The following is a 25027-nucleotide window of genomic DNA, read 5'->3' as shown; positions in this document are numbered from 1 at the left end:
CGTACATCCAAAACACACAGTTCACAACAATTATTCCAGATATGACTACCAGTAAATTTAATCCAGGTTCCAGAAAAGGCGATAGCCAAAAAAACACAGTACAGAACAAACCGCCACCACCATCAACAAAGCCAAGACAAGAAAGGAAAGAAAGTCATCGTGTACACCTCTCCTCGGGCCTCCTCCAACCCACCCCCAACCCCTCCATAACCAACCTCTCCCTCTCCTCCCACGTCTCCCCATCAGCCTCAAGATCAATAACCTGTCCGCCCGAAGTCCTCTCCCTAACCCCACTGGAATCAAACTTCCACCCATGCGCCTTCTTCACATACCGTCGTAGATCCCTTTCGAAGGTCTTATCGCCTGACCAGCCGAGCACGGCACACCCGACTGTTCGCCAGGGGGAAATGATGATGTCTACTCTGCGGTGGGGGTTTGGGTTTCGTTTACTCTTTGCGTGGTGTTCTTCTTCTTGAGGAGTTTCTGTTTCCGGTTGGTTCGTAGTGTCGTCGAAGTGAGGATCCTGCCATACGACGAGGGCTTTATCTAATGTGTCGAAGTTCTTGCCCGTGCTTTCGGCATTACTTGCTCGGTAGGGGAGGGTTTGTTGGTCGCGGTTAGAGGTCATTAAGTGCAGGGCTAGGGTGTGGGTAATCCAGCCAGAGGATTCCAGGCTGGCGACTACGTCGACGACCAGGTTCTTGGTTAGGGATTCGTCTGGGTGGGTGAGGATGAGGTCGACGTCGCCGCAGAGGGGTTTTCCGCGACGGTAGCCGCCTACGATTATACATTGGATGCCTTTTTCTTCGTTGTCGAAGGAGGTTGGACGGACGAGGTTGGCGTGTTGGGTTACTGTTGTGGCGATTTGTTCGACCTCGGGGCGGGGGATGCCGGTTAGGAACTCGTCGTAGTATTTTAGGCCGATTTGTTGGACGCGGGTCAGGTTGTTCCAGCCGTGTTCGATGATGTCGTCTAGGTCTGTCCAGTGGCGGTAGTAGTAGAATTCGCGCGCGGTTTTGGCGCCGACGCCCCAGATGTTGTAGAAGGTGTTGAGGATCTGGAGGGTTGGGTCGGTGTCTAGGAGGGTGGCGGCTGAGAGGGTGCCCGTTGGGCTTTGTTGGTATTCGTAGAAGAGGTTGGCGATTTTGGTGTCGCAGCCTGGGAGGGTGAGGACCTCAGAGGGGCGGCGGAATCCGTGCGGGTAGGCTGCTATCGCTGCGATGGAGGTGCTGTAGGCGCGGACGCCGATTTCGTCGAGTGTTAATTCGCGGATTTGTCGGATTTTGATAAGCTGGTTGATGAAGCCTTCGTTTGGAGGGTTGAGGGGGGTGGAGCGCAGGCAGGCGTAGAGAATGTGCTCCTTCACCCAGTCTGGGGCTGGGGGGAGGGATTCGGTTTCTTCGTTCTCCGAGGTGGTGGTTCGGTATAGTTTGGGCGGGTTGTGAGTAGAATCGTGAGTACGCGCATGGTGGTATACGGTCGGTGGCTTTGGTGGCGGTCGTAATGCGGCATCCTGCCTGGCTCGTTGGAGGATATCGCTCCCTAGGGAGGCTGGCTTTGAGGGCTCTACGGGGCGTGGAGCCCGTCGGGCGATGTAAATCGTATATGGATCGGTAGAAAGGAGCTCTTGCGCCTTGAGACATTGGTCCAGCCAGTCTAGTTTGACGACGCTGATGGTGTCTGCTTGTGCAACGGAGGATGACACGGAAGACGCGTCAGACGGATTTGAAACGGTTGACTCCGCGGCGGGGGAGTCAGTCTGCGTCCGATGGAGATGCCGCGAGGGGTCATGCCGACTTTTCATCCCATCTTCTTCGTCTTCTGTCTCCGTGCTGAGGTCGATATCGTCGGCCTGGTCTGCAGCTATTTTCGACTCGGCTGCATTGACACGACGCCGCTTCTTTGGGGGCTCGTATTTACTGATAGGTTCGGTCCATATTCCACGAGATCGTAGTTCTAAAGCTGCTCGCTTTCCTTGTCCGATTCTCCCGAGTACCAGTCTGGCTTCGGATATGTCGTAGGTCAGAGGTGCTTCTCGCTTAACCAGCTCCTCTTCTATGCTGTGAAGCGATTCCAGACTGAGATGGGTGGGGAGCACAAAGATAGGCGGGCAATTTAGAAAGCTGGGACCGGATTGCCCTGCATCATCATCCTGTGCAGGGGAGCTTGCTGTGGTTTCTGACATCCCCAAGCTATATTCTCATTGTAGTTGGGTTCAACGAGATTCATATATAGATGAAGTGTGAGAAGCCACAACGTAAGGCTTCTGTATAGGTCACTTCCAGATTATATCGTATATATAGATCCCTAGACATAAGATAGTTATTTTGTGGGAAATCATCAGGGCGTTTAGCTTGCGACAGCGCTAGATGTATATCGTGGCCGAAGACAGGCTGGATAGTTGTTGGATAGTCGCATGGGGCGACGGCTTTTGAGCCAAGATGGCACTCCGATCAGTCGTTGTAGAAATCAAATACGAGAGTACCAGGATCTTATCAATTAGGATAGAGCATCATGCTTGCTGTAGTTGTTGCGCGTTGTCTGAAGCAAAAGGAAGAATGGAAAGCGAATCTTGCGTCGTGATGGCTGACGTCAGTCCCCTTCGTATTTCTATTGGTGCCTGAGGCATTCAATTGGACCCCCATGTTAAGGTTACCCGATTGGGAAGTCACTATGCGCACTCAACTCAAACCTTTGATCACGGTCAATTGTGTTAACTTCAATTCTCTGCTCTGGGTCTCTCCATATGCATTATTAGACTCGTACGCGTAACCAGTCTTGTGCATAAGCTTTTTACACGAATTTATGCCAAGAGAAGCAACGCAATTGTCACACAGTCTCTAAGGGGCCACAGATAGCCTGAGTCATTTCGTTCGGGTCATTTGTATGTCTACATGTCAAGAGAGATCCATGTCTATTCACCTGCATATCTTATCAAACATGATCTCATGATCTCGGAGCTTTTCTCCATGTTCGGATCATGAATACTAGGGTATCTGCGAGGTGCTATCAACAGACGAGGATGGCAGGACTAAGTTGTGTTTTGAAATTGGACCAGACACAGACCTCCGAAGTGCGTGCTACAGGGGTTCGCTATGGATTACCTGGACTTCAGCTGATAAATGACTTATCTTGGTTCCTATCATTGATTGCTGTATAAACGTTCACTGTGGTATATGAAGTGGAGTTAGCAAAGCATTGGCGGGTAACTTTGATGCGAGAATATCTGAAAATCTCAACAGATCAACTCTACAAGAGCCTCTGGACTCCCAATGAGTAGACTATCTGTGTAACCATACAATGTCGTGCCTAGTCATCTTCAAAACTGGACTCGGGCTGCTCAGCCTCATTTACTTCTTGTCAGGGGTCGCGACAAATAACCCTTCGGTTGGCAGTGCAACAATCTGTCGTGAGAACCCAGCCCATCGCTTGACTTTCACACCCCTGGGTCTATTTTAAAGTTTTTTCTTGATGCCCTATGACTAGACAAACAATAATCTGTGTGAATTCGGGCTTCTTACGCCTTGGGACCGGGTTGAGCAATTGGCTATACACCCATTCCAATATGGCCTATGAAGGAGCGGACCGTCATCAAAACAACAGGAACGAAATCGCACTTTAATAGAGTGCTCAGGCCCTTTATCATGAACAATATATACCGGAGTCGCAAGCGAGAGTCAGTAGTGGGTATCATCCAAGTTCTTGTCTGCTTTGTAGGCCGGGCACCATTGGCGATAAACTAACCCAGCCCCTCTTGCTGAGCACATCTGACGCTTAATAGCACCATAGCTACATTATCTGTTGCCTACTATCACTGAACAATCATTCATCATGTTCAAATCCCTCGCATTGATCGCTCTCGCAGCAATCAGCCCCATCGCCTTATGTGCCCCTATCACCAGCAGAGACATCCCATTCGGACAGGTCATTACCACATGCACCACCCCCAACACCATTGCATTGACCTTCGATGATGGCCCATCGTCATACACTCCCCAACTGCTCGACCTTCTCAGCGAATACAAAGTCCGGGCTACCTTTTTCGTCCTCGGCGAAGCCAGTCAGACCAACCCCAAGATAATCCAGCGCATAAGACAGGAGGGACATCAAGTTGGCTCTCATACGTATGCAGCCCCAACCACACTGTCCCCCCCACACAAACTAAAAACTACATCATACAGCTACGACCACACCAGCCTCCCCACACTAAGCTACGACCAAATCGTCCAAGAAATGACCAGTCTTGAGTCCGTGCTCCAAAGCTCCATGGGCGAAATTCCAACCTACATGCGTCCCCCTTACTTCGACGTCAACGACTTGACCCTCCAGGTTATGAAGGATCTCGGCTACCATGTCATCACAGCCAGTATTGACACTAAGGACTATAACCACAATAGCCCTGAGCTGATCAGTCAGAGTTATGACAAATTCGTCACTGAACTCGACAATGGTGGTAATCTTTGCTTGGCCCATGATACTAAGGAACAGACGGTGGTTACCTTGGCGAAGATGATGCTGGATGAGACGAAGTCGAGGGGTTTGACTGGTATTTTCCCGTTATCCTCTTTAGATATGGATGACTTGGGTGGCTAATGTTGGGCAGTTACTACTGTTGGCGATTGCCTCGGAGACCCAGAGGCGTTGTGGTACCGTTCCAGCCGATAGAGGTTTAGGTTTCATGGTGTTGCTGGTTATGTCCCTGGGTCGAATGCGAATGCGAAGGCGAGTGCTTCCGGTTATAGCTGGCGAGGACGGGTTTTGGTAGCTGTGGCAGTGTATGTTTCTGGGTTGTGGCTATCGGAGTTGTTCTCCATGCTCAGAGCTTGAATATTGGTCCTTGGGTGCTGCTAGTTAGTCCGTGGAGGATGAATAGCTTGTCGACGGGATGAGTTGCAAGAGGCTAAGCTTGTTTTTTAATGGTTGTGTATTGAGTTTCCGGGCTATACACGAAGGGTAACCAGGTTTATGATTTTAGATCCTGAGATATAGCTAGTTCAGAAGTTAGTCAGTGATGAGACTTGGTTTGGTTGTTTAGTAGTCATCCCTTCATGAGAAAGTAACTAATCAGATCACTTTTTTGAAAAGTGTATCAATTGCTACCAAAAATACCGCATAACTTTTAACTCTATCATACTATAGAGCTTAATAAAATCCACCGGTGTATAATCGTAAAATGCATTTTAATCGCATACTCATATCTCATTACCCCCTCAACCCTCCCCAAGCACCAATAACCCACCCCTTTCTTCCCTTCAACCACCCGTCATCACCGCGCAGGCCCCCCACCAACCGGCTCCACCGTAACAGCCGCATCCCCCTTCCCCGTAGCTCCATAATTAACAGCAGCAGCCCCATCCCTCCCCTCATCCAGAATCGGCGTATCAGGAGCATTAGTAACAGACGGTTCTTCATCCCGATATCCCTCGACATCAGTAACAAAGGTCTTTCCATGTCTCCGAGCAATCCATCTCCTCCAGGGCTTGTAAACAACCACACTGAGGCCGCCGATGATGATAAAGAGTCCACAGATACCGCCGCCAATGGCGTCATAGTAGTCTCCTGCTACTTGGACTCCATCCCAGAATTTGCCGGTGGGGTTAGCGACGTTCAGGACCAGAGTGAGTAGTTGGATCACGCCGATGACGATGGCGACCATCACTGTTAGGCAGGTTAGGACGATGGAGTAGTACAGGAATGCTACTGGGTCGCGGTGGTTCTTGGATGGTTCGACTTCGGTGTCTTCGCCCATGAGGGGCGCGTCGGAGGAGGTGTCGCTCTTTGGGGGGAGGAAGTTGGCGGAGGGTTGGACGTAGAGGGAGAGCATTAGGGCTCCGTCGGTGGTGTCGAGGAGACACATTCCCGCTGGTATGTTGTTAGTAAATTGATGTAGTAAAACAAGGGATTGTTATTTGAGTGTGTCAAGTTGATGACTTACCTGTGAATAGGACCGGAAAGATCAGGATAACCCAAAAGTTAGTGCCCTTGGCAGCTTCGACAGACGAGATGCCAAGAAGGGCGATTTCAGATGATGTGTCAAAGCCAAGACCGAACAAGATTCCAAGCGGATACATTTTCCAAGGTCTGAGCGAGGTTAGTACTCTTACTTGGCAATAGGTGGAGTGGAGTCTTTACCTGTCAATAAGCTTGAACATGCGCTTAAGCACGGAGAATAGCATACCACCGCCCTCGATCTTCCACACTTCATCTTCTTGGCCTTCGGGTAGATCTAAGACCTTTTGCATTTGCTTGTATAATTTGAACAAGATGTAGGCATTCATGAGACCCAGTAGGATCAGGAAAGCGGCACTGACTGAAGTGCCGATGATACCGCCAATGGTGCTGAAACTGTCGAATCTTGATGAGATAGCTGCAGCGGTAGCTGCGACTACGATGGAGGTGATGATAACAATACTGATGTTTGTTAGCTTGAAGAAGCGTGTCTTGAAAGGGAGGAACTCACGTGGAATGGCCGAGAGAGAAGAAGGTGCCTACGGTGACGGGCTTTTGGCCCGTTGCCAGTAATCTTCTGGTCATCAAATCGATGGCCTACACAGTATTTGTTAGGTCTTGTTGCTAAAGTGCATATGAAGTAATTACCGAGATATGATCCGCATCGAATGCGTGTCTCAATCCGAGAGTATAAGATAGTACGGCATTAGACACCAGGGACCTGGGGTAACTTAGTAAGATGATGCTAGCTCCGTGAGTATAGCTTTTGAATCACATACGGGTAATAGCGCTGGAAAATGTTAGTTCATGGCTTAAAAATGAATCCAGTCAAGAGGGCAAGAAGGGTGATAAACATACCAACACAATTGCGGCGGCAATCCACACCACAACGTTAATGAACGCAATGAACAGAATAATAGCGATGGCAGGCAAAGGAACCTTCTTCAGTCCCGGCAGCCGGCGATGCGATCGCTCAGCCTGCCTGACGAACTTTTTGATATTCCATTTGGTACGTGCAACATCGGTTTGGCCATTTCCCTCCGAGACATGGCTTGGGTTAATACTGGGAGGGGTCGAGTCCCGCATGGTTGACAGATAACAGCCACAGGGACTCCCACAAAAAGTGCTTTAATATGGTTATTTTTGAGAGATACCCCTTCCAGCAGTCCGCAGTTGGAATGGAATCGAGTGGCTGAACAGGACAATTTATCTGGATAAGATTTGTCGTCCGTGGGTTAAAGCGTGCCGTGGGGAATGTCAAGGCTTTTTGGGGGGGTGCGGGAGGGGAAAAGAAAACCTGATAAGGCTCACATGCGATAAGGTATAAGAGAATTTAGACGGTCGAATTATCAATGCCAACCAAGCAGTGGATCCGGATTTGACGAACTGAGGACCAGAGGAGAAGGATTATTTATGCAAAGCCCATTTGGCGAGTTCTTGCAGTGGAGCTCCTTGCAGTCCCACAGGGTCCTGTTGGAGTTGTTCACTAGCAGTTAGTTCCTTGCTCGGGTGGTGTAGTACCGGGGACGCCCGGGGTGTCTTACTTTGGAGAAGGCTGAAAGCAATACACTCTTCTATGTCTATCATATAAAAACAGAAAGAAACGAACAAACCGCAGATAACAATATATCAATGATCTCTGTGAGATTGTGCCCACAATGATGGATGCAAGCCTGATTCTTCTGGTCTGCTCGGCTCTGGGAAACAACTGCCCACGTGACGTGCCCGCATCTGAAGGCGGAGCACGCCGACCAGCAGTTGCATCTCCGACTTCATCTTCTAGTCTACTCCCTCCCCCAATGCAACACTGCAACTTCCCCTCACTTTACGTACTAGAAATTCAATCATGTGAAGATAGTACTTTCATTTCATGCAGGTCTATTGTACACGTCTCATCCCTGTGAGCCCAACTTCTCATGTCAAGTCCGATTGATCTGATCACCCATTTCAAAAGGATCGGTCGGGACAATAGATCCGTTTGCGGGTGAGCATTCAACCTTCCGAATATTTTCGTGCTCGCGGGTCGTTTCTTCTCTCTGAAATCCACCCGCCCTGCGGTGGTCCCTGCGCCTAGTTGGCCGGTTTGCCGACATCGCTCGGATAGCTCCACTCAACCAGCCATGGCTGTCGGCAGAAATCCGCTCAACGGTGGAGTATTCCTGCCAGTCCGAGAACGGTCCTGCACGGGAGATTAGCTCGGGCTCGGGATTAATATACTAAACGTGCAGGTGTTCTTACCCTTTAGACCCGGGATACTTCTTCAGACTGCTCCGATGCGCAGATGGCTCGATTTTGGAGGTCCCTCTGATCATGGCCATGGCCATGATTGTGCTGGAGGTGTTGGTGGTATAGCATTTGCTCGACATAGTGTCAAGCAATCAATGATGCTGTTCACGCAGCAGCCATAACAGTTGGTGATGGTGTCCACTTGGTAACAGTGGTCTTGCCCAAAGGAAAGTCTGTACGGAGCATGTTCCATTCGTTCCGAGTAATAGGAGTCACATCAGATGCAGACAGTGGTGTCTTGGGCCCGCGCTTGGTTGGCAAGTTGTATCTTGTTGGCGGAGGGTTTTGGCGACGAGCTGCCCGGATCGCACGTAGTGGTGACTTCCGGGGACGCTCCACCTTCACCCGGGGTGGCACATTGGTCTTGGCGGGAGGTGCAACATCGGCCTTCGCGGGAGGTGGGATAATAATCCCTTCCTGCTTGTATTGCTTTCTGAAGGCATCCGCCACCTGGGATAACAGCATATCAGGCACATCCAGCTGCTCGTAGACGCGGTGGAAGAAGGCTCTGCTGAAGGGACGACCATGGAAGTCATTGATGGTACGGTGGAGGAGTTGCGCGCAGGATGAGATGTAAGATTCTTCGGGCTGGGTTCCCCGATGGGAAAGGATGCACAGCCGGCGCTTGAGGGTGTAGATGCGGTCCACGTTCAGCAGTGTCAGACCCTCTCTGCTGAAGATCACTTCATTCTGCATAATCGACTGTTGGATCAGGTAGTCGTGGGCCTGGCGCTCATGCTGGCTGCGGTTCAAGGCGTCAGTCCAGCTGTGGCCTAAAGAGAACTTGCTGGCTCCCTTGGCCACCGTGCGGAACACGATCCGCCATGCTGTCTCATCCAGAGGGGTGATGGGGATGACGATGAGATCGGATGGCTGGCCGGTTGGGTAGGGCTTCCCGCGACCCACAAGCAGAGTAACGTGCATCATCCTCTGCTCCAGCTTGGAAGAAACGTATTCAAGGGCAGGAATAATGGAAGGAGTCAAGGTCTCAGAGTCAAAGTTGAACTCAGGTGATAATGGGGAGGAGATCATATCGCCCTTGAGGCTCCGTGTGGGTGAGTTCGGCACATACACGCCGGTTGGGCGAGGTAAACGCATGACACCCATGTTGGTATGTATAAGACGATCACTGCAATAGAGATGACCAGAACAAGAAGAAAGGTAAGAGTCAAAAGCACTTCAACTCCAATTACTGGAAGTTGTGCGTGAGAGAAAACGAAAAGGAGCGTTGTTGTAATGGGGAGATCGTGAGCAATAAATCTTCATCAGTTCCCTGTCGGACACTAAAGGAGGGGAAGGGAAGCCCGGCGATAGAGACGCCAAATCCCTCAACCAACGCTCCACAAATTAGTGCTGCAGCAACCCCTCTTTGGACTATTTTGGGAATTCTAAGGATAGTAAATCCCCGGCTCCGTGAAGCACGAAGGCCAGTCATTGCCATCCAACCTGGATCCGGGGGAGCGGCACCCAATGGGTCGGGCGATATAAATAACCTTAAGCGCCGGGCGTGCCGTGTGATGGGCTCGTGCATGGCCCTTATGCAGGTTGAGCACAGAACACGCCAAACACTGGAAGCTGACTGGTGGACGGATTGATTTTAGCGTCGATTAATATCACTAGTAGCCAAAGTCCGGATCACTTCTTTCTCTTTGGACCCCATCAATACCACCCCAAGGCTGAACTGGACTTTCACCAACGGTTGTGACAGTGATAGCCTTATCGGTCCAACGGCAGTACCACCTCTTCCAACAGAAGTATACCAAGAGTGCCCCTGCACCAACATCGGCTGCAGAAGTCGCCCTCCTTTGGACACGACAATTTGATCCAAACTAATCAGCCAACACTTCGTGCGATTACCAGGACACCCCGCTCCGACGCGCCATAAAATGCCGAATGGTGCAGTGCACGCTCAGCTGGCCCCCACCTGATAAGACCTTGCAGGAACTATTGATTTCCTGCAGCTGCACAGCGCTAACCTCCAATCCGTGAGAGGTGGGCTTCCAGAATGGCGTGGTCATAGTTCCATTACCCCGCCTAAGGCTGTCGATAAGTGTGATATGGCTCTGGGCTGGATTGGACGGGATTGTGCCATGTGTGCTTGCTGTCATGGGAGGATTCACGAGCATGTCTCCCACCGTGTGGGACTCTTAACCGACGGACGTGACAAAAATTGATGGCCTTGCGTCGGAGCACTCGGGTCCTTCCTCGATTCCACATGGCCTGTGGATTTACCGCCGAGCGGGATGAGGGATTTGGCTTGTGCATTAGGTAGTCAATAGTTCTATCTCGCTTGCATGGTCGTACGTGGCGGGTGTCGTGAATGGGATACTCCGTACTATGGGGCCGTTATCACACTTATCTGCGAATGTGGCGTGCTGGCATTCGAAAGTTGGGATCCTTTATCGAGATCCTTTGTTTCCCCCGGAAACCCAGGCAATGTTGGTTGGCAGTTGCCATCTTTAATGCTGCGATACATTCAGCGGGGTTGTTGGAACTTCCGGGTTGTTCCTAAATAGATGTAGTGGTAAATTCCATCCCACGGCTCTCTTCACTCCAAGGTCATGTGAAGAACCACGCTAGTTCACATCTTGCAGACCCAACTTACACCCTCTTCTGTCCTCCTTCTTCATTCTTCGGTCTAAACAAAATTTTCACGGCGCACTTTGTTCTCTGCTCCTGTGCTATCTTCTTCCGCTACAACAGAGCTCCATCTATTGATGTCTTCGGATATTACTACTCCGATCTTCAGCTGTTCAGCCCATGTAAAATGGCTCTCCGAAGCTTGAGAATGATGTGAGTACTTGCAGTGACACGCTTTGCACTTCCAGGGATCAACTTTATAGGATGGTCTCTCCCATTCCAGGGCATCTGATATCTGACACCCTTTTCTAAGATACTTTTGGCGCCTTGGAAGCTTCTTCGGAGCTCGCTCGCGGTACCAAGTTTGGGAATTCCACCTTGATCTAGGTTGAAATTATCGCGATTAACCTACGGGGCAATACGAGTTGTATAAGATTTGGGTGTTAACCTACTAAGTATATCTGGCAGACTAAAGTTCATACTATATTGATCTCTTACGTACATTGTCACTGTTTTTCCTGGAGTATAGAGATCAGCAGGTGAGACAGATGACGTGAATGTCCGGTACGAAGTCGGCATTCCACTGTATGTTATTACATCAGTGGTTTTCCATTGTTACAATGTAAACCAGTCATCCTGCTCAAAAGTCTCATCTTTGGAAAGTGGTTGTGTTTGAATCACTTCCAATGCATTGTTTTCGTTCTTTGTTGCGTGGCTACTTGCGGGTTCCTCCAAAATGAATTGATATCCTACTTTAGGTGCAAGCCACTTCATAGCGACAACTTCCTTCACACCCCCGCAATCTGCCTATACCACATGCTTTTGCTCACGTTAACCCAGACATCCCCTCCTAGCACCACATTATAAAAACCCCTCAATGGACCCATTCCTTGTGTTGCCTCCTGCCTCACCTGTGCACATCTATCTCTACCCTATACTCAGATCACCTCACATCCTCATCTACCAACAAGTCACGCGTCAAAATGGAAGCGTCAAAAGAAGCCTACAAGGAGCTAGTCGAGTTTAACGATGTGACATTCACGGCCATTGAGACAGTGAATCGGATCGTTCGGATTCTCGTGTTCAACTACCTGATTGAGCAAGAAGATGGTTTCTTCTATCCTTCATTGACCGATGACACCGGAGGACTTAGAGAGTCCGACATCCAACGCGATAACCGGTCCGGCATCGTGCAAAGCGTTATGTATGCTTTGGGAATCATTGCTCGTGTTTCGGACCCTAAGGTCTTGGGGATTGGCTGGATAAATACCAGCGATCAGCTACTCCTAAGGGAAGCCCTGGAAGCCATGTCCAGGCCCGAGGATCTCGTGGATATCGGTGCATTCAAGTTGTACCTAGAGCAAGAATGGTGCCTGGCTATCGTCAGTAAGATTGAACATTGTGGCCAAGACGGGGTCAGGCAAGAGGGCTGTGATAATGAGGGGGATAAGAAAGAGAAGAGAAATTGGGGCAAACAGTTTCTGGGTGAGCTCTATCCACTGGAGCTAATGCATCTGCAAAATGTTTCGAACAAGTTCTTTCCAATGGATAGCGAGAACGTTTGGGGGGCGCAGTATCAGCATGCTTCGTGAGTTTATAACATTGGGGAAATTGGGCCTGGTTTCGGCCCCATTTGGTTTTCCATGTTTCGCAACATCAAGTATCTTGTCTGAGTCAGTAATTCACTGTTGTGTTTACAATATAACAAGATTTGTCTTTCGTGATCTCCGCATATCCCTTGAGTAATATCTCCAAAAATGTACTCGTATAGATGAAAGTGATCCATTGGATTTCCAGAAGTTGTATAAGGTGGACCAGGGTTATATTATAAGTGGGGCAAAGAAAGAACGAACAAAAAGCAAAAAGAATGACCAGACTGGGGCTCGATCCCAGGACCTTATCGGTGTTAACGATACGTGATAACCAACTACACCATCCGGCCATGCTTGTTGAAAGCACCTTAAAATTTTGGCTCTATCAGCAACTGCTTAATTCCCTTTGAAGTTTCCACAGCAATATCAGCTCCGCGCGAGCCATATAACCCAACCCACGTCCAGTGTCCTATACTCAAATTCAATGCACCTATTTACTCATACAATGAAAATTCGAGCTCATAAGGGTCAACTGTAAGAAGATAAGGATTTTGATCTCTCACTTATAGATGTGACCACGACTTCTTGATTGTGCCGCGTATCAGGATCTAACCCGGGTGTCCTGGGTTCGGTTTAGATGTAGGTCGGGTGTCCTACGAGTAGAGAAATAACCAGCATACCAATTGTGCAGATTTATCTGAAATTGTCAGTGACTACTGGTTATTTTTTACAGCTATGGTGGCCTTTACTGGGCGTTGGCTACCTTTGTGTTGCCCTCATCGCGCATACCCTTGGATCCGTGCTATAACTGCCAGTCTAATATATATTCCAACAGTTGACCAGTACTCGACCCAACAAACTCCGACCAAATCACAGCGTGATTGTTCAGTTAGCGTAGGCTATACGGATTACTTACCATATTAAAAAGGTGGACCATTACATAGAAGAACTAAGAGTTCATTTGTAAACAGCCGGAACTTCTGCTAAACACCCAAATCAAGCAGTCGTTCCTGCTTCATTTACTTCACCATGGAGATTGCCGAAGAGCTTAGGCACAGGGCTATGTAGCACAAATATGGGCAGTCTTTCAACAAGTTGGCCGGATGGTGTAGTTGGTTATCACGTATCGTTAACACCGATAAGGTCCTGGGATCGAGCCCCAGTCTGGTCATCTTTTTGCTTTTGCTCTTTTTTATTTGCCCCACATATGCCTCAGAATCTCCAAAGTATACAGTACCCACCCATACCCACCACAATAAGGCTACAACACCACCAACCTAGTGACGAATGTCATCATGGGAGCTTCCTGAGTGCTGCTTCCCAAGTGCCACATGTAATTATATGGTACCTGCTATCCTCCGCCACAGAGTACTCGAACACCCAGCCATAGTTCACTACGCACCCAGTTGCCAAACGAAAGTAACTAGGTATCGACAAAACCGAGGCAACTTGACGCTTATATATAGATTATCAAAATAATAACATTCTCCTAGCTGAGATCAACCAGTCTTAGTAAGGAAGGATAATATAATAATGAGTAGTGTATAGAGATATATGACTGAATTATATGATATAATCCTATTTTACTTTTCATGTTTATTTTGCTTTGCTTATAGATGATATACTTCATACCCAATCAACAGATCTTTAACTAGCGCCCGTGTATCCAGATATTAGTGTCCAGTGAGGAATCTGAAATATAAGATTATGGCAGAATCCTATCAGAGGCGTAAAGAAGCGACGTTCTCAACGATAAATTTTGTAGCATTAGCTCGGAACTCATCCACAATGATGTCATCTTCATCCCGGCCAAAATGCATCAGTTTCTCGTTGTCCCCCCACTGCGGCCACTGCAGAGTTTGGTTGCCCTTATTTGGGTCCTGATAAGTTATGAAAGAGAGATAGTATGACCAGATCGAGGACACCACACGTTCAGCATCTCCAGGAAAAAGGTCCGGGAAATTCTGTACAAGCATATCATTGATCTCGCGAATATACAATTCGCTACCATGGAAGGTGCCCAGAAATGGAATACCCTTGAAGATAGATGAGATGAACGACCATGCTCCGTTGTCTTGTCGGTTCTTCTGGTTGTAGGAAAGAATAAACCGTCTGGTTTGGAGGACGGTGAAGTCTCCCAGGATAGCAGCCAGACGCTTGGATTGAGAATACAGCGAATTTGATGGTGGTGTATGAAATGGTGCACCATACTCATCATCATCATCATTGTAGATGGAAACGAGTTCGTCCATTTGCTCCTTGCTCGCGTCCAAGAAGTAATAGTTCCGGAGGTAGTCGCTCACTTCTGCTTGTGTGGTAATATTGGTCAGATTTAATACCACTGCTGATCCATCATCTTCCGGATTCCCGACAATAAATGGTACCTTGGCGTAGGCTCCGGTATTGGCGGCTTCTTCAGGGGAAGCAGTAACCACCTTGCCATCCGGTCGGGGCAAATAGGATAGAGAAAGAGCATAATATCCCGAGCGACTTGGGACAGAATTGGCAGCCTTATGAAAGTCCTCATAGGACAAGTCACGCAGACAAGACAAGGTATCATCAGTCGAGGAGCAGCCAGCCGTGTCGACAACCTGATCATATACCGCTTGACCTCTCCTTCCATCCACCGGATTGACAGGCCAGGTATTGCCAGAATTCATGATTCCTCCCCGGAACAGGGGTTTCTCATGATATGTGATGTCGCCATTGTACAGTGCCATTTGATGAAAGACTGAATGAGCACCGGCAGACTGACCCCAGATTGTCACTTTGTCAGGATCACCACCAAAAGACTCGATATTATCTGCCACCCATTTCAGCGCCTGACGCTGGTCCTGCAGACCGAGGTTGCTCACTCCAGCATCTTTCACCTCTTTTCCGGGCAGAAATCCAAAACCACCCAGACGGTAATTGGCGCTAACAAATATTATTGGCATAGATTGCTTAATGGATTCATTGACAATAGGTGTTCCTGAAAGGTCCATGGAGCTTCCGACTTCAAAACTACCGCCATAGATCCAGAAGAGGACCGGGAGCTTTGAATCTGGCTCAGCATCTGCTGGCCGCCATATATTCAACGTCAAACAATCCTCACTGATCCTTTGAGGATTCGGGGTTGTCGGTCCCAGGAGAGAAGCAACATTGGGCGGCAAGGGCGCACATTTAGACTCCGATTTGTCCTGCTGGGGACATGCTGCAGGGTAGTCCGTTGCTTGGACGGTGCCCAAGTCCGTGGTTATTGGTTCGGGAGGCTGAAGACGAAGGGAGCCGACGGGAGGCTTCGCATATGGAATGCCTTTGAACACCTGGACATTCGTGTCCTCGCTCTCTCCGATTATTGTAGCTGAAGGAGAAGGAGCTATGACTACGGGTGAAGGGGAGTCCAGGTGTTTCCACGTATTTGTGGCAAATAAAGCCCACTGGTAAGGAAATCGCATTGTGGTGGTATATTTGAGGTGATGGGTACTAGCAGAGGATAGTACTGTCCGCCAGTAGGTCGAGTCTGTTCTAGCATTGTTGAGAATTATATAAGTGTACGAGTTCAAGTCAATGATTCTTACACTATGAGCGAATGTTGAGTATGTGATACAGACCCAGAGATTACATTAATAACCTCACAGCTATGTAACAGCAGCGCAGATTCCTTCAATGCACGGGGTGGTATTTAGGGTTTCGAGCAAGACGTGTGCAGAAGTCTCTATCTCCTTTCATCCAGAACGACCCGCGAACGGAAGCACCAAAATGGGGTATGGAGCAGTATCTGGAGTCATGAGGTCATCAATAACAATGTTACCGACGCTAGGCCATTCTACTAGCGAGGCCAGGCAGAATGCGCTCGATGATGACTAGACCAGATCAAATGACAATCCTTTTCTCAAAAAAAGTTAATATCATAATAACTATTATAACATTCTCCCGGCATCTACTCTAACTGGCCTTCAGCCTCGATGGACATCTCGCCGCTACAACAGCTAAATGGGGCACATGCCAGCTGTGCTTTTGCATCTGCGTAATAGAGATCAGGCGGTCGCACCTTGGGTAACTTGCCTCTCATACGTAATCGATTGAAATCCGGTCTCTTCTTGAGCTATAGACCTATCATAATACTCTGTGCTGTTGCATAAGATTGTATCGTCCCACCACGTGTCTCAATCTGTCCGGGGAGCAGGTCATGCTGACATGGATACACTAGAATTGACAAGCAGTTATCCCTGAGATGAGCTTTTGGTAGAATGGAGAGATCCGTTACTTGTTTAGCCTTACCGATTTCATGCCCAACAATTGGACATAAAAATCGATTTTACACTTGACATTCCGTTAGGTGGCATGGTATGCGGAAGGCATCAAAAGTAGTCTGAAAACTACTGGATGATGTAAGTACAACGACGACGCTGAGGCAACAGAAATTAGACAAGTAGTGATGTGGCTAGTATTACGGAGTACGGCTGAGCAGGTGTGACGCCCTGTCTTCCACACCCTGTGGTCGTATGTGCTTGATTATTGACTTTAAGAGTATATATTGAATGGCTTGTTATGAAGGCTCCAGTTCAGAACAATCCAATCCTTATTCTTATGCCTGTCTAAGCCAGTATACCTTACCTATGCGCAGACCAAGTATGCCACAGCAGACCTATCACTCGAAACAATTGGCAGAAGTTGCCTTAAACAACTCAAAGTTCAACTAGACTATCAAGCACATTGTGGAATCCTCAACAATAAAACTTCCCCGAAACTGTTTCATTGCTTGTTCGAAGTTGTAGAGTATGGCTAAACGGTATGACGAGGTACACTTACTTTATCCCAAATTGGTAAGCTTCACCCAAAATGATTGTAATTTGCTAAGATCGTAAATGTTGAAATCCTAATGCGGAACAAGCTGCAGTTACGAAGGTCATGTGCATCGTAGCGGATTTCTGCTACAGACACATTATAAGCTCTCTCCTTGTGATGGCCCATCGGGGGCCAAGCTTATAACGGATGCGTACTTGAGCCTGGTGGCTCATAATGTTAGTCTTTTGCCAGATAGCGTAGCTGTCTGGCAGGGGCTCTGTCCCTAGAAGCGCACCTAGGGAGCGGCCCTGACATCTCCTCAGTATTCCATACCTGCACTCATCTGGATTGCATATCTCTTCCCTCAAGAGAATTGCAGTTTCCAGTATTTTGTTCCCTCACTTTATCGCTTTAGTTGATCCTCGATTGAACAAAATTGCTCCAAGCCCAGTGCACATCAAGTCTATGACCCATAGTTCTAGACCCCTATCGAGTAAATTTTGAATGCCGAGTAATTCGGTCTGCCACACAAGTTCTCTTGATAAGGTTCAATAATAACCTTATATGGGTTAGTCTAAGCTACCCCAGCTTCCCACGTTATATCGCCTGTCGAATCACGAAGCTGCTGTAAATCTCACATGCTGTCAAAGCATGACATTTCAAACGGACAGAGTCGCAACAAGCTAATGGAGACGGTGAGCGTTTTGATCACCAGTCCATTCAGAATTGACAACCGCCCTACATGACATCATTTCCACATGCTCTCGATTGCACGACACAGTTCAGATTCCAAATACATCAGGAGATGGAGCCCGGCCCTGGTTGGTTTTCCCAATCCACGGAGCTCTCATGCCCCTACTCTTCCTGTTTATTGATATAAAGAAACAAAGGGTGTCAGATCAGATTCAAAACCTGAGCCAAGTTTGGTTTCACCTCATAACCCGGCTAGTACTGGTGAACGAAAGCAAATACGTCTACCGACAACGTACGAGTATCGTCTCGAGTGCGGTCTGCTTCCTGAACTTCCACATGGACACAGTCCCACTTCATTCAAGGCGGGGATGGCGGTGAGACATTGACAGCAACACTGAGGTCTTGGATATGCGATATGGCGGATAAATGATTGGACGTTGCGGGTGGCACGGCACAATAACGCACCATTGTCTTCGGCAGATCACCGTTGCTGTGGGGCAAGAGGCCTAGCTTGGTGCGGAGATGTCGGTTGCAGAACATAAAGCAGGGAGTTGGCGCGGCCCCCAACTAGCTTGAGTCTTGTGCTACTCCTATGCTGGCAGTTTTGTGCATAGTACCGAATATCCCGCTGCCACCGATATTTCCCCTCACTAGAGCGACGACAAGGTATTCAACCCACTGTTACATGTGTTGGACCTTAGCTGCATAGCAATTCTAACACTCTGGATCTAGGAGGGCAGCGCGGACAATGCATCTGTGCTTCTGCATTAGTTCATATGTCTAACCATTAAGCTGCCGCTCATCACCCATAAATACCCTTCATCATCCGCTCCCCGCTCAAAGCTTGATTGTGTGCCTTTCCAAACTGACAGCTCGATCGCCCATAATGCAGCTATTATCCCTACTTTTCAATTCTTTCGCCGCTGGCATACTTTTGCTTCTCGGCACTGGCTGCTATGTTATTTACCAGTGCTTTTTGTCTCCTTTAGCCCGAATTCCGGGACCCTTTTGGGCCAAGCTTACCAACTGGCATCGGGCATACCTCACCTACGAGGGACAAGCCCATCGCAAGTACCTTGCGCTTCATCGGAAGTATGGTGCAGTGGTACGCACAGGACCAAACGTGTTGTTAGTTTGCCCTTGCGTGGCGCTGAACTCGTAACTGAGCGTATATCCAGGAGCGTAGCGGACCCGACAGCGTTCAGGGAAATATATAGTAAGTTTCTTGAACCTGTTCCAATATTTCAAGGCTCCACTAATTGTCAGTAGAGGCGGGAGGAAAGTTCGCCAAATCCGCGTCATATAGCGTTCCAAAAGAGATTCACGCCTTTGACCTCTTCCGCCAGCGGAACGAAAAGATACATGGCGAACAGAGAAAGCTCGTTGCACGTGCTTATTCAATGGATTCGATGGTTCATCTCGAGCCCAATGTCAGCTCTCTCCTCACGAGCATGGTGCAAAAGCTGGACACCCTGTCCGGGGTTGTTGACCTTGGAGTATTTCTGCAATTGTTCGCATTTGGTACGTACGTTGTGCATCTAACTGTGGGCTTCACTGATGTATGATTATAAAGATGTAATCGGTGCAGTCAGTTTCTCACGCCCGTTTGGCTATGTCACTGCCGGGGACGACGATGGCGTGTTTTCTCGGCTCAAGCAATCGTTGCGGTCAATGTCCTGGCTCATGAACGTACCCTGGTTCTACGATCTTCATCAAGTGCTCAAGCCCTATATTGGGAATTGGTTGGCAGTCAATGATCGAAATGGCTACTTTTACCAATTTGCAGCTCAAGAGATCGTCTCGCGGAAAGACCGGGGTGGTGATGACCGAGATATCGTAAACCAGCTGTTCGCAATTCAGAAGACCAAGCCTCACTTCAGTGACACGGACATGGCATATATGTTGACTGCGAATGTGTTTGCCGGTTCAGATACGACGGCGACGTCGCTCAATGCGATATTTTATCTCCTGCTGAAAAATCCGACCGTCTACCAGAGGCTGATGCAAGAGTTGGAAGAGAAGAGAGCCGCCGGAGAGCTGAGTGATCTGGTGACATTCCAGCAAGCAGAATCCTGTCCTTATCTGCAGGCTGTGATTTATGAGGCGCTCCGACTGTATCCTGCTGCTGGACTTCAACTGAACCGTGATGTCCCGGAGGGGGGTATGAAGATTGGGAAGTACTATGTTCCAGAGGGCGTAAGTTATCTCCTGCTTCTCAACTTTGAGCGCCTGTTGTAACATAAGTCCAGACGGTGGTCGGGTCATCTGCGTGGGTCATTCACCGGCTCCCCGAGATATGGGGTCCTGACTTCGAGGAATTCCGTCCGGAAAGGTGGCTGGAAGGGGATGTGGGAAATCTCAGTAAGTAACCCGACCAGTATAGAGGCAACTGCTCATACTGTTTCAGAACGATTCTATTTCTCATTTGGCGGTGGTTCCCGCACTTGCGTTGGAAGGAGTAAGTCCTTTGGACAAATGTTGACTGGTTGTGACAATGCTGACGCCTTCTCAGACATAAGTTGGCTAGAGATGTCAAAGGTATAGCCTGCTCTCATAGATCTTTACTGACGCTGGTATACTAATCTCGACTTAGCTCGTTCCCACCCTTCTTATGCGCTACAACATTCAATTGGCACCGGGTGCTAAAGTAACGGATGAGAGCGGGTAAGCTACATGGTCAACCGTCGTGGTATGGTCTACTAACCTGCTGCAGAGGCTTAATCTTTATCAAAGGACTTAATGTTCTCTTAAGTCCGCGACAGAGAGCAGTGGCGTGAGACGGTACCTAGTTCAAGATCGCTTCAATGACCGGAGAAGATGCGTCCATAGACTGGGCACGGTACATGACAAAGTCAGACAACGTATGACTAGCCGAAAATGAACTCTCAGCAATAGCAATAGCACAGACTCACATTCCTACTTGTCCCTTTACTCCACTTCTTCAGAAACAGAAGGATTAAAAGGATCAGCTTCATTAATAATATTATACTCGCTATACCCCATTTGACCAATCAACCGACACGTCTCAACCCCGACGGAGAGTCCAAACCGCGAAGACCCGAACCCCGACGGCATCTCATCTGCACGGACATAACCAAATTACCACCGAGCCCTAAGCATGCATAGTAGATACTATACCCCCAAACAACCACTTGCGATTAGAACCAGTATAAAACGACGTCTTCATCCTTCCAACAATCAATCCCTCACCCTCACACATTTCACAAACAACAGCCACACCATCAACAACCTTCAACCCCCAAACCAAACCCCAAAATGACCACCACCACCAAAACCCTCTTCCTCACCGGCGGCAGCGGCTACATCGGCAGCGCCCTAATCCCCCTCGCCCTCTCCCGCAACTACACCATCCGCGCCCTTTCGCGCACCCCTCAATCGGACACCAAACTCCTCTCCCTCGGCGTCACCCCCGTCCGAGGTGACCTAACCAGCCTATCGACCCTCCGAACCGAAAGCGCCTCCGCCACCGCCGTAATCCACCTCGCGACGGCCTTCGTCTTCGGACAGACTCCAAGCTACGCCTCCATCAAAGACATCGACACCGCCGCCCTCGACGCCATCGTCTCCGGCCTCTCCTCCACCCCCAACCCAGACGACACCCCGAAACCCCTCGTCACAACCAGCGGCACGCTCCTCGTGCGCCCTAACGCCGACGGATCCGAAACCGACGAGTTCTCACCCCTCGACACGCACCCTCTCGTCTCGCGGAACGAGATCACAGCGCATGGACTAGCCCTTGGCGAAAAGTCCAATGGAAGGGTAAGAGTGATGGACATCCGTCTCGCGCCGTTCGTGTACGGGCGCGGCGGTAGCGGGATAAGACTGTTCATGCAGATGGCGAAGCATGCGGGGAAGATCGTTACTGTGGGTGGTGGGGTGAATCGTACGACGACGGTGCATGTGGATGATGCGGCGGAGTTGTATTTGCTTGCTGTTGAGAAGGGCGTGCAGGGGGGTGTATATAATGCTGGTGATAAGACGGGGGTTACGGTTGGGGAGATTTTGGGGACGGTGGCGGAGATCATGCATGTTCCGGTGGAGGATCTGGGGGTGGAGGAGGCGAAGGAGAAACTGGGGGATGTGGTTGCTGGGTTTTTGGCTGCTGAGAATAGGGCTTCCGGGGGTAGGGCGAGGAGGGAGTTGGGGTGGGTGTGTAGGGGGGAGGGGGTACTGGAGGATATAAAGGGGGAGAGGGGGTCGTATAGGGAGGTTGTGGGGGAGCTGTAGTTGGTATATTTGTCTGAGTCGTGGACATATGGTGCTTGTGTTCTGATGTAGTAGTGTTTGAGTGTTGAGATGCGGAGGTGATTTGTTTTGTTTAGTCTTGATATTGAATAGTTAGTATTTTAATTTGTTGATGTTAGTGGAGTTGATCCTGTATTTATATAAGTGCAGATAAGCAGTGAGCTCTCTTCTCCAGTTACATGAATTTGAATATAGGTGTAGTTGATAATTCTCCGATCAAGTTGTATAACTCCAGCTGGATAAGCTTTGCGGGGAAACGGGCCGATCCGGACATGCCATCCATTATTGCACAACCGAAGTACGTAGGTAGCAGCTGTGATAATCAAATAACACAATTCATTCAAAATCCCGATAGGAAAGAGGATGGCTATGAATTAAAATATTCGAAGATATCCGCGCATTATTAGGTGGGTGGACATGTATGATCAATGCATAATGTTGTTGATAACAGGTTTGATATGATATGGGTCAAGCTGTATAGCATATAATTTGCCACACCAACCCTATAATGAAGGGATGTATGTGTCTACCGGGGGTTGTAGCTCAGTGGTAGAGCGCTCGCTTCGCATCCTCAAATGGGAAATGCGAGAGGTCAAGGGTTCGATCCCCTTCAACTCCATCTCTTCTTTTTGTTTTTGCTGTTAGTCTCTCTATCTATCTAATCATGCAATGAGAAAGGAAGGGGTGGATTGTTTGTGGTCGAAGTCGCGCGTGTTTTAGTTCAACTGTGTGTTAGTAGACTGTCTTCATTGTATCAACGGTATAGCAGATCTCATCTTTCTCTGGACATCTAACCGCTCACTTTCTTCCATGGATTAGAGCATTCTTGAATCTAGCCATAATGAAGATCTCGGCCCTCACCCGTCGTCTATCGGGTATGCTATTCCCTCACTTGCACAAAGTACCCTTCAACCATGCCAGCAACGCTCTATACTGATCCGGCGAAACCACTCCCGGATTGAAAGGTGAAAGGGCCTCGCAATGGACTTCAAGATGGGCAATACTAATGGTGACTCCAGTATGTTCTGCCTAAACGAAGAAAGACATATTAGTAGATGTCACACCTCAAAATTTTAGAGCCACTGACCTTAATCTTCCTAGCAGTCTTTATAATCGAATCATACAACACCTCATACCCTCCCACCCCAATGAAAATATCCTCCACAGGCAGATCCCGCCACCAGCCTTCAGGCGCACCCGCAGGCCGGCTATAGCTGTCGAACTCAGCATCTCCAAGAAACATATCGGCCCAATAAGTCAATAGCCCTGGTGAGACAAGATCCCGCGACGCGTTTCTCCGACAACTGTCATAGTCGGTCCGAGACTCGCCCATCCACGGTGAAAGCAACAATGCCCCAGCAAGTTTCTCACGCAAGAGTAGGGGAGGAATGTGAGGATGGGGATGCGCAAGATGAGATAGGACGGACAAGATAAGATGTGCACCCGCAGAATCACCCAGCAGCACAATATCAGACGGCCGCTTCCCCAGGTCCTCGATGACATATTGGAGGAGCGCCACAGCCTGCTTCATCTGATGAGGATATTGCGCGGTTGGGGTGAGTTCATAAGGGAGGAAGAGCATGCCGGCATCTATTCCCGCTTGTCCCAGATGCCTTAGGATGGAGGTGGAATAGTCGATGTGAGAAGGAAGGGGCAGGGAGGCAGTATGCGCCACCTGGAAGATGGAGGAGCAGTCGCTTGGCGTCTGGATTTCCTAGCCAGAACGCGGTGGTCCCGTCAGGCAGCTTGACGGTGTTTAAGATCGTGTGTGCGCGACGTGCCCATGCTTCGAGAAGCCGAGCGGAGGTATCAGGGGAATAAGCATACCTGGAGCTCATTATCAAGAAGTGTGCCTGGGTGCGGAATTGTTGCAACCTACCGGAACTGGTCTATTGTGACAGTTTCGAAGAATGTCCGCACGGCCACAGCGACTATGTGCTTCGTGGCTGTTGCGCCACCGCGAGAGCCTCTCACGGGCGCTTTCAATGCTGCCCATGATGCTGTGATTACTGCCATGTATTCTGGTAAGTGTTTGTGTGAAGCGAGGATATATAATACATACAAGCCTTGCTAAAGGCCCAGAGCAGACCTACTATTGCTAAAAGCTCCATTGCTTGATACAAATGAGCATGATTTTGCTATTGAACTCCGAGGAAGATATGTCTACTAGCATTTACATATGACTATATTCCAGTGGCTTCTGCATAAGCTGACATGCCGATCCCTACATCATATACAGAGATGGCATTGGTCTACCATCATGGCTTGGCTGAGACGAAAGCTTATCTGGTTCCAAAGTGGGAAAGAGGTAAGTGACGAAATGTATCACAAAAGCAAGAAACTGATATTGCATCGCCGGCTTACTTCTTCACCTATGAGCCTATGCTAGATTGGAGAGTGATACGCAGCAGTCTTGTTCATTTGCGATTCCTTACGGATCCACTGTGCTTGTCTGGCTGAAACAGTTAGTCAAAGATTAACGGTAACTACATCTACTGCGATGGGTATCGTAGTTACACTTTCTAGAAATTATTACAACCAACCAGATCTCTTTCCAAAGACGCTACTCTCGCATAGCGACTGAAGAGAACCCAAAGGTGACCCAAATCACCGGAAGACCTCAGTACCTCCCCTACCGCAACACAATTTACAACGCTTCATGGAGAACCCTTTCGGTTTAGACCCCGCCAATGGGATCACAGTAGAAGCCTTGCCGCTGAAACCATAGTACCTACCCAGACGGCTGTTAATTGTTGTGTGGCGGAGCCAAGACCTGACAGCATAACGTCTTTCAAGAGCGAAGCTACCCCGTGGCAATGCTTCTTTTGCGCGTATGCACAAAATCATGCAAACCCGGGTCACTTGGCTTCTATGGCCAAAGATCCACCCGT

At 48.9% G+C, this 25027-nt stretch overlaps 10 protein-coding genes and 3 non-coding genes across 13 annotated transcripts; 6 read left to right on the top strand and 7 right to left on the bottom strand.

Moving 5' to 3' along the window:
* Positions 1–32: 32 nt before the first annotated feature.
* BO79DRAFT_273906 (type-X family DNA polymerase) lies at positions 33–2543 on the bottom strand. The gene has a single exon (XM_025687551.1). The coding sequence runs from the start codon at positions 2183–2185 to the stop codon at positions 155–157; it is 2031 nt and encodes a 676-aa protein (XP_025535933.1). The 5' UTR covers positions 2186–2543; the 3' UTR covers positions 33–154.
* Positions 2544–3831: 1288 nt separating this feature from the next.
* Positions 3832–4665, top strand: BO79DRAFT_156889 (chitin deacetylase; the record flags this gene model as incomplete). The annotated part of the gene is made up of 3 exons (XM_025678836.1): positions 3832–4124; positions 4182–4546; positions 4604–4665. 3 exons carry the CDS (start codon positions 3832–3834, stop codon positions 4663–4665), a joined length of 720 nt encoding a protein of 239 aa, XP_025535932.1.
* Positions 4666–5266: 601 nt separating this feature from the next.
* BO79DRAFT_201609 (HoxN/HupN/NixA family nickel/cobalt transporter) lies at positions 5267–7296 on the bottom strand (the record flags this gene model as incomplete). Its single annotated transcript, XM_025681587.1, has 7 exons — positions 6808–7296; positions 6729–6739; positions 6598–6670; positions 6461–6546; positions 6133–6411; positions 5936–6081; positions 5267–5862 (listed from the first exon to the last, which is right to left on the bottom strand). The coding sequence occupies exons 1-7, from the start codon at positions 7033–7035 to the stop codon at positions 5267–5269; spliced, it is 1419 nt and encodes a 472-aa protein (XP_025535931.1). The 5' UTR covers positions 7036–7296.
* Positions 7297–7868: 572 nt separating this feature from the next.
* BO79DRAFT_156604 (uncharacterized protein) lies at positions 7869–8129 on the bottom strand (the record flags this gene model as incomplete). Its single annotated transcript, XM_025678824.1, has 1 exon — positions 7869–8129. A coding segment is annotated over one exon (261 nt), but the record flags the coding sequence as incomplete, so codon positions are not given.
* A 211-nt stretch (positions 8130–8340) lies between these two features.
* BO79DRAFT_156699 (uncharacterized protein) lies at positions 8341–9342 on the bottom strand (the record flags this gene model as incomplete). The annotated part of the gene is made up of 2 exons (XM_025678831.1): positions 8341–8574; positions 8617–9342. 2 exons carry the CDS (start codon positions 9340–9342, stop codon positions 8341–8343), a joined length of 960 nt encoding a protein of 319 aa, XP_025535929.1.
* Positions 9343–11798: 2456 nt separating this feature from the next.
* BO79DRAFT_247743 (uncharacterized protein) lies at positions 11799–12590 on the top strand (the record flags this gene model as incomplete). Its single annotated transcript, XM_025685669.1, has 2 exons — positions 11799–12403; positions 12587–12590. 2 exons carry the CDS (start codon positions 11799–11801, stop codon positions 12588–12590), a joined length of 609 nt encoding a protein of 202 aa, XP_025535928.1.
* Positions 12591–12683: 93 nt separating this feature from the next.
* Positions 12684–12757, bottom strand: BO79DRAFT_t217. Its single transcript has one exon. It is a non-coding gene; the product is annotated as a tRNA-Val (tRNA).
* Positions 12758–13504: 747 nt separating this feature from the next.
* On the top strand, positions 13505–13578 carry BO79DRAFT_t218. The gene has a single exon. It is a non-coding gene; the product is annotated as a tRNA-Val (tRNA).
* A 550-nt stretch (positions 13579–14128) lies between these two features.
* On the bottom strand, positions 14129–15844 carry BO79DRAFT_156636 (cholinesterase; the record flags this gene model as incomplete). The annotated part of the gene is made up of 1 exon (XM_025678828.1): positions 14129–15844. One exon carries the CDS (start codon positions 15842–15844, stop codon positions 14129–14131), a length of 1716 nt encoding a protein of 571 aa, XP_025535927.1.
* A 2912-nt stretch (positions 15845–18756) lies between these two features.
* BO79DRAFT_156610 (cytochrome P450) lies at positions 18757–20647 on the top strand (the record flags this gene model as incomplete). The annotated part of the gene is made up of 9 exons (XM_025678826.1): positions 18757–18998; positions 19049–19086; positions 19140–19391; positions 19444–20066; positions 20120–20231; positions 20278–20332; positions 20390–20408; positions 20464–20534; positions 20584–20647. 9 exons carry the CDS (start codon positions 18757–18759, stop codon positions 20645–20647), a joined length of 1476 nt encoding a protein of 491 aa, XP_025535926.1.
* Positions 20648–21146: 499 nt separating this feature from the next.
* On the top strand, positions 21147–22118 carry BO79DRAFT_273898 (oxidoreductase domain-containing protein; the record flags this gene model as incomplete). The annotated part of the gene is made up of 1 exon (XM_025687550.1): positions 21147–22118. The coding sequence occupies one exon, from the start codon at positions 21147–21149 to the stop codon at positions 22116–22118; it is 972 nt and encodes a 323-aa protein (XP_025535925.1).
* A 550-nt stretch (positions 22119–22668) lies between these two features.
* On the top strand, positions 22669–22755 carry BO79DRAFT_t219. The gene has a single exon. It is a non-coding gene; the product is annotated as a tRNA-Ala (tRNA).
* Positions 22756–23024: 269 nt separating this feature from the next.
* On the bottom strand, positions 23025–24247 carry BO79DRAFT_231797 (esterase; the record flags this gene model as incomplete). Its single annotated transcript, XM_025684186.1, has 5 exons — positions 23025–23165; positions 23224–23726; positions 23812–23963; positions 24016–24067; positions 24199–24247. 5 exons carry the CDS (start codon positions 24245–24247, stop codon positions 23025–23027), a joined length of 897 nt encoding a protein of 298 aa, XP_025535924.1.
* Between the last annotated feature and the right edge of the window lie 780 nt (positions 24248–25027).

The sequence above is a fragment of the Aspergillus costaricaensis genome, assembly GCF_003184835.1.
Source record: "Aspergillus costaricaensis CBS 115574 unplaced genomic scaffold BO79scaffold_34, whole genome shotgun sequence".
Classification (NCBI taxonomy): Eukaryota; Fungi; Ascomycota; class Eurotiomycetes; order Eurotiales; family Aspergillaceae; genus Aspergillus; species Aspergillus costaricensis.
This window is presented reverse-complemented; position numbering and strand designations above follow the sequence as displayed.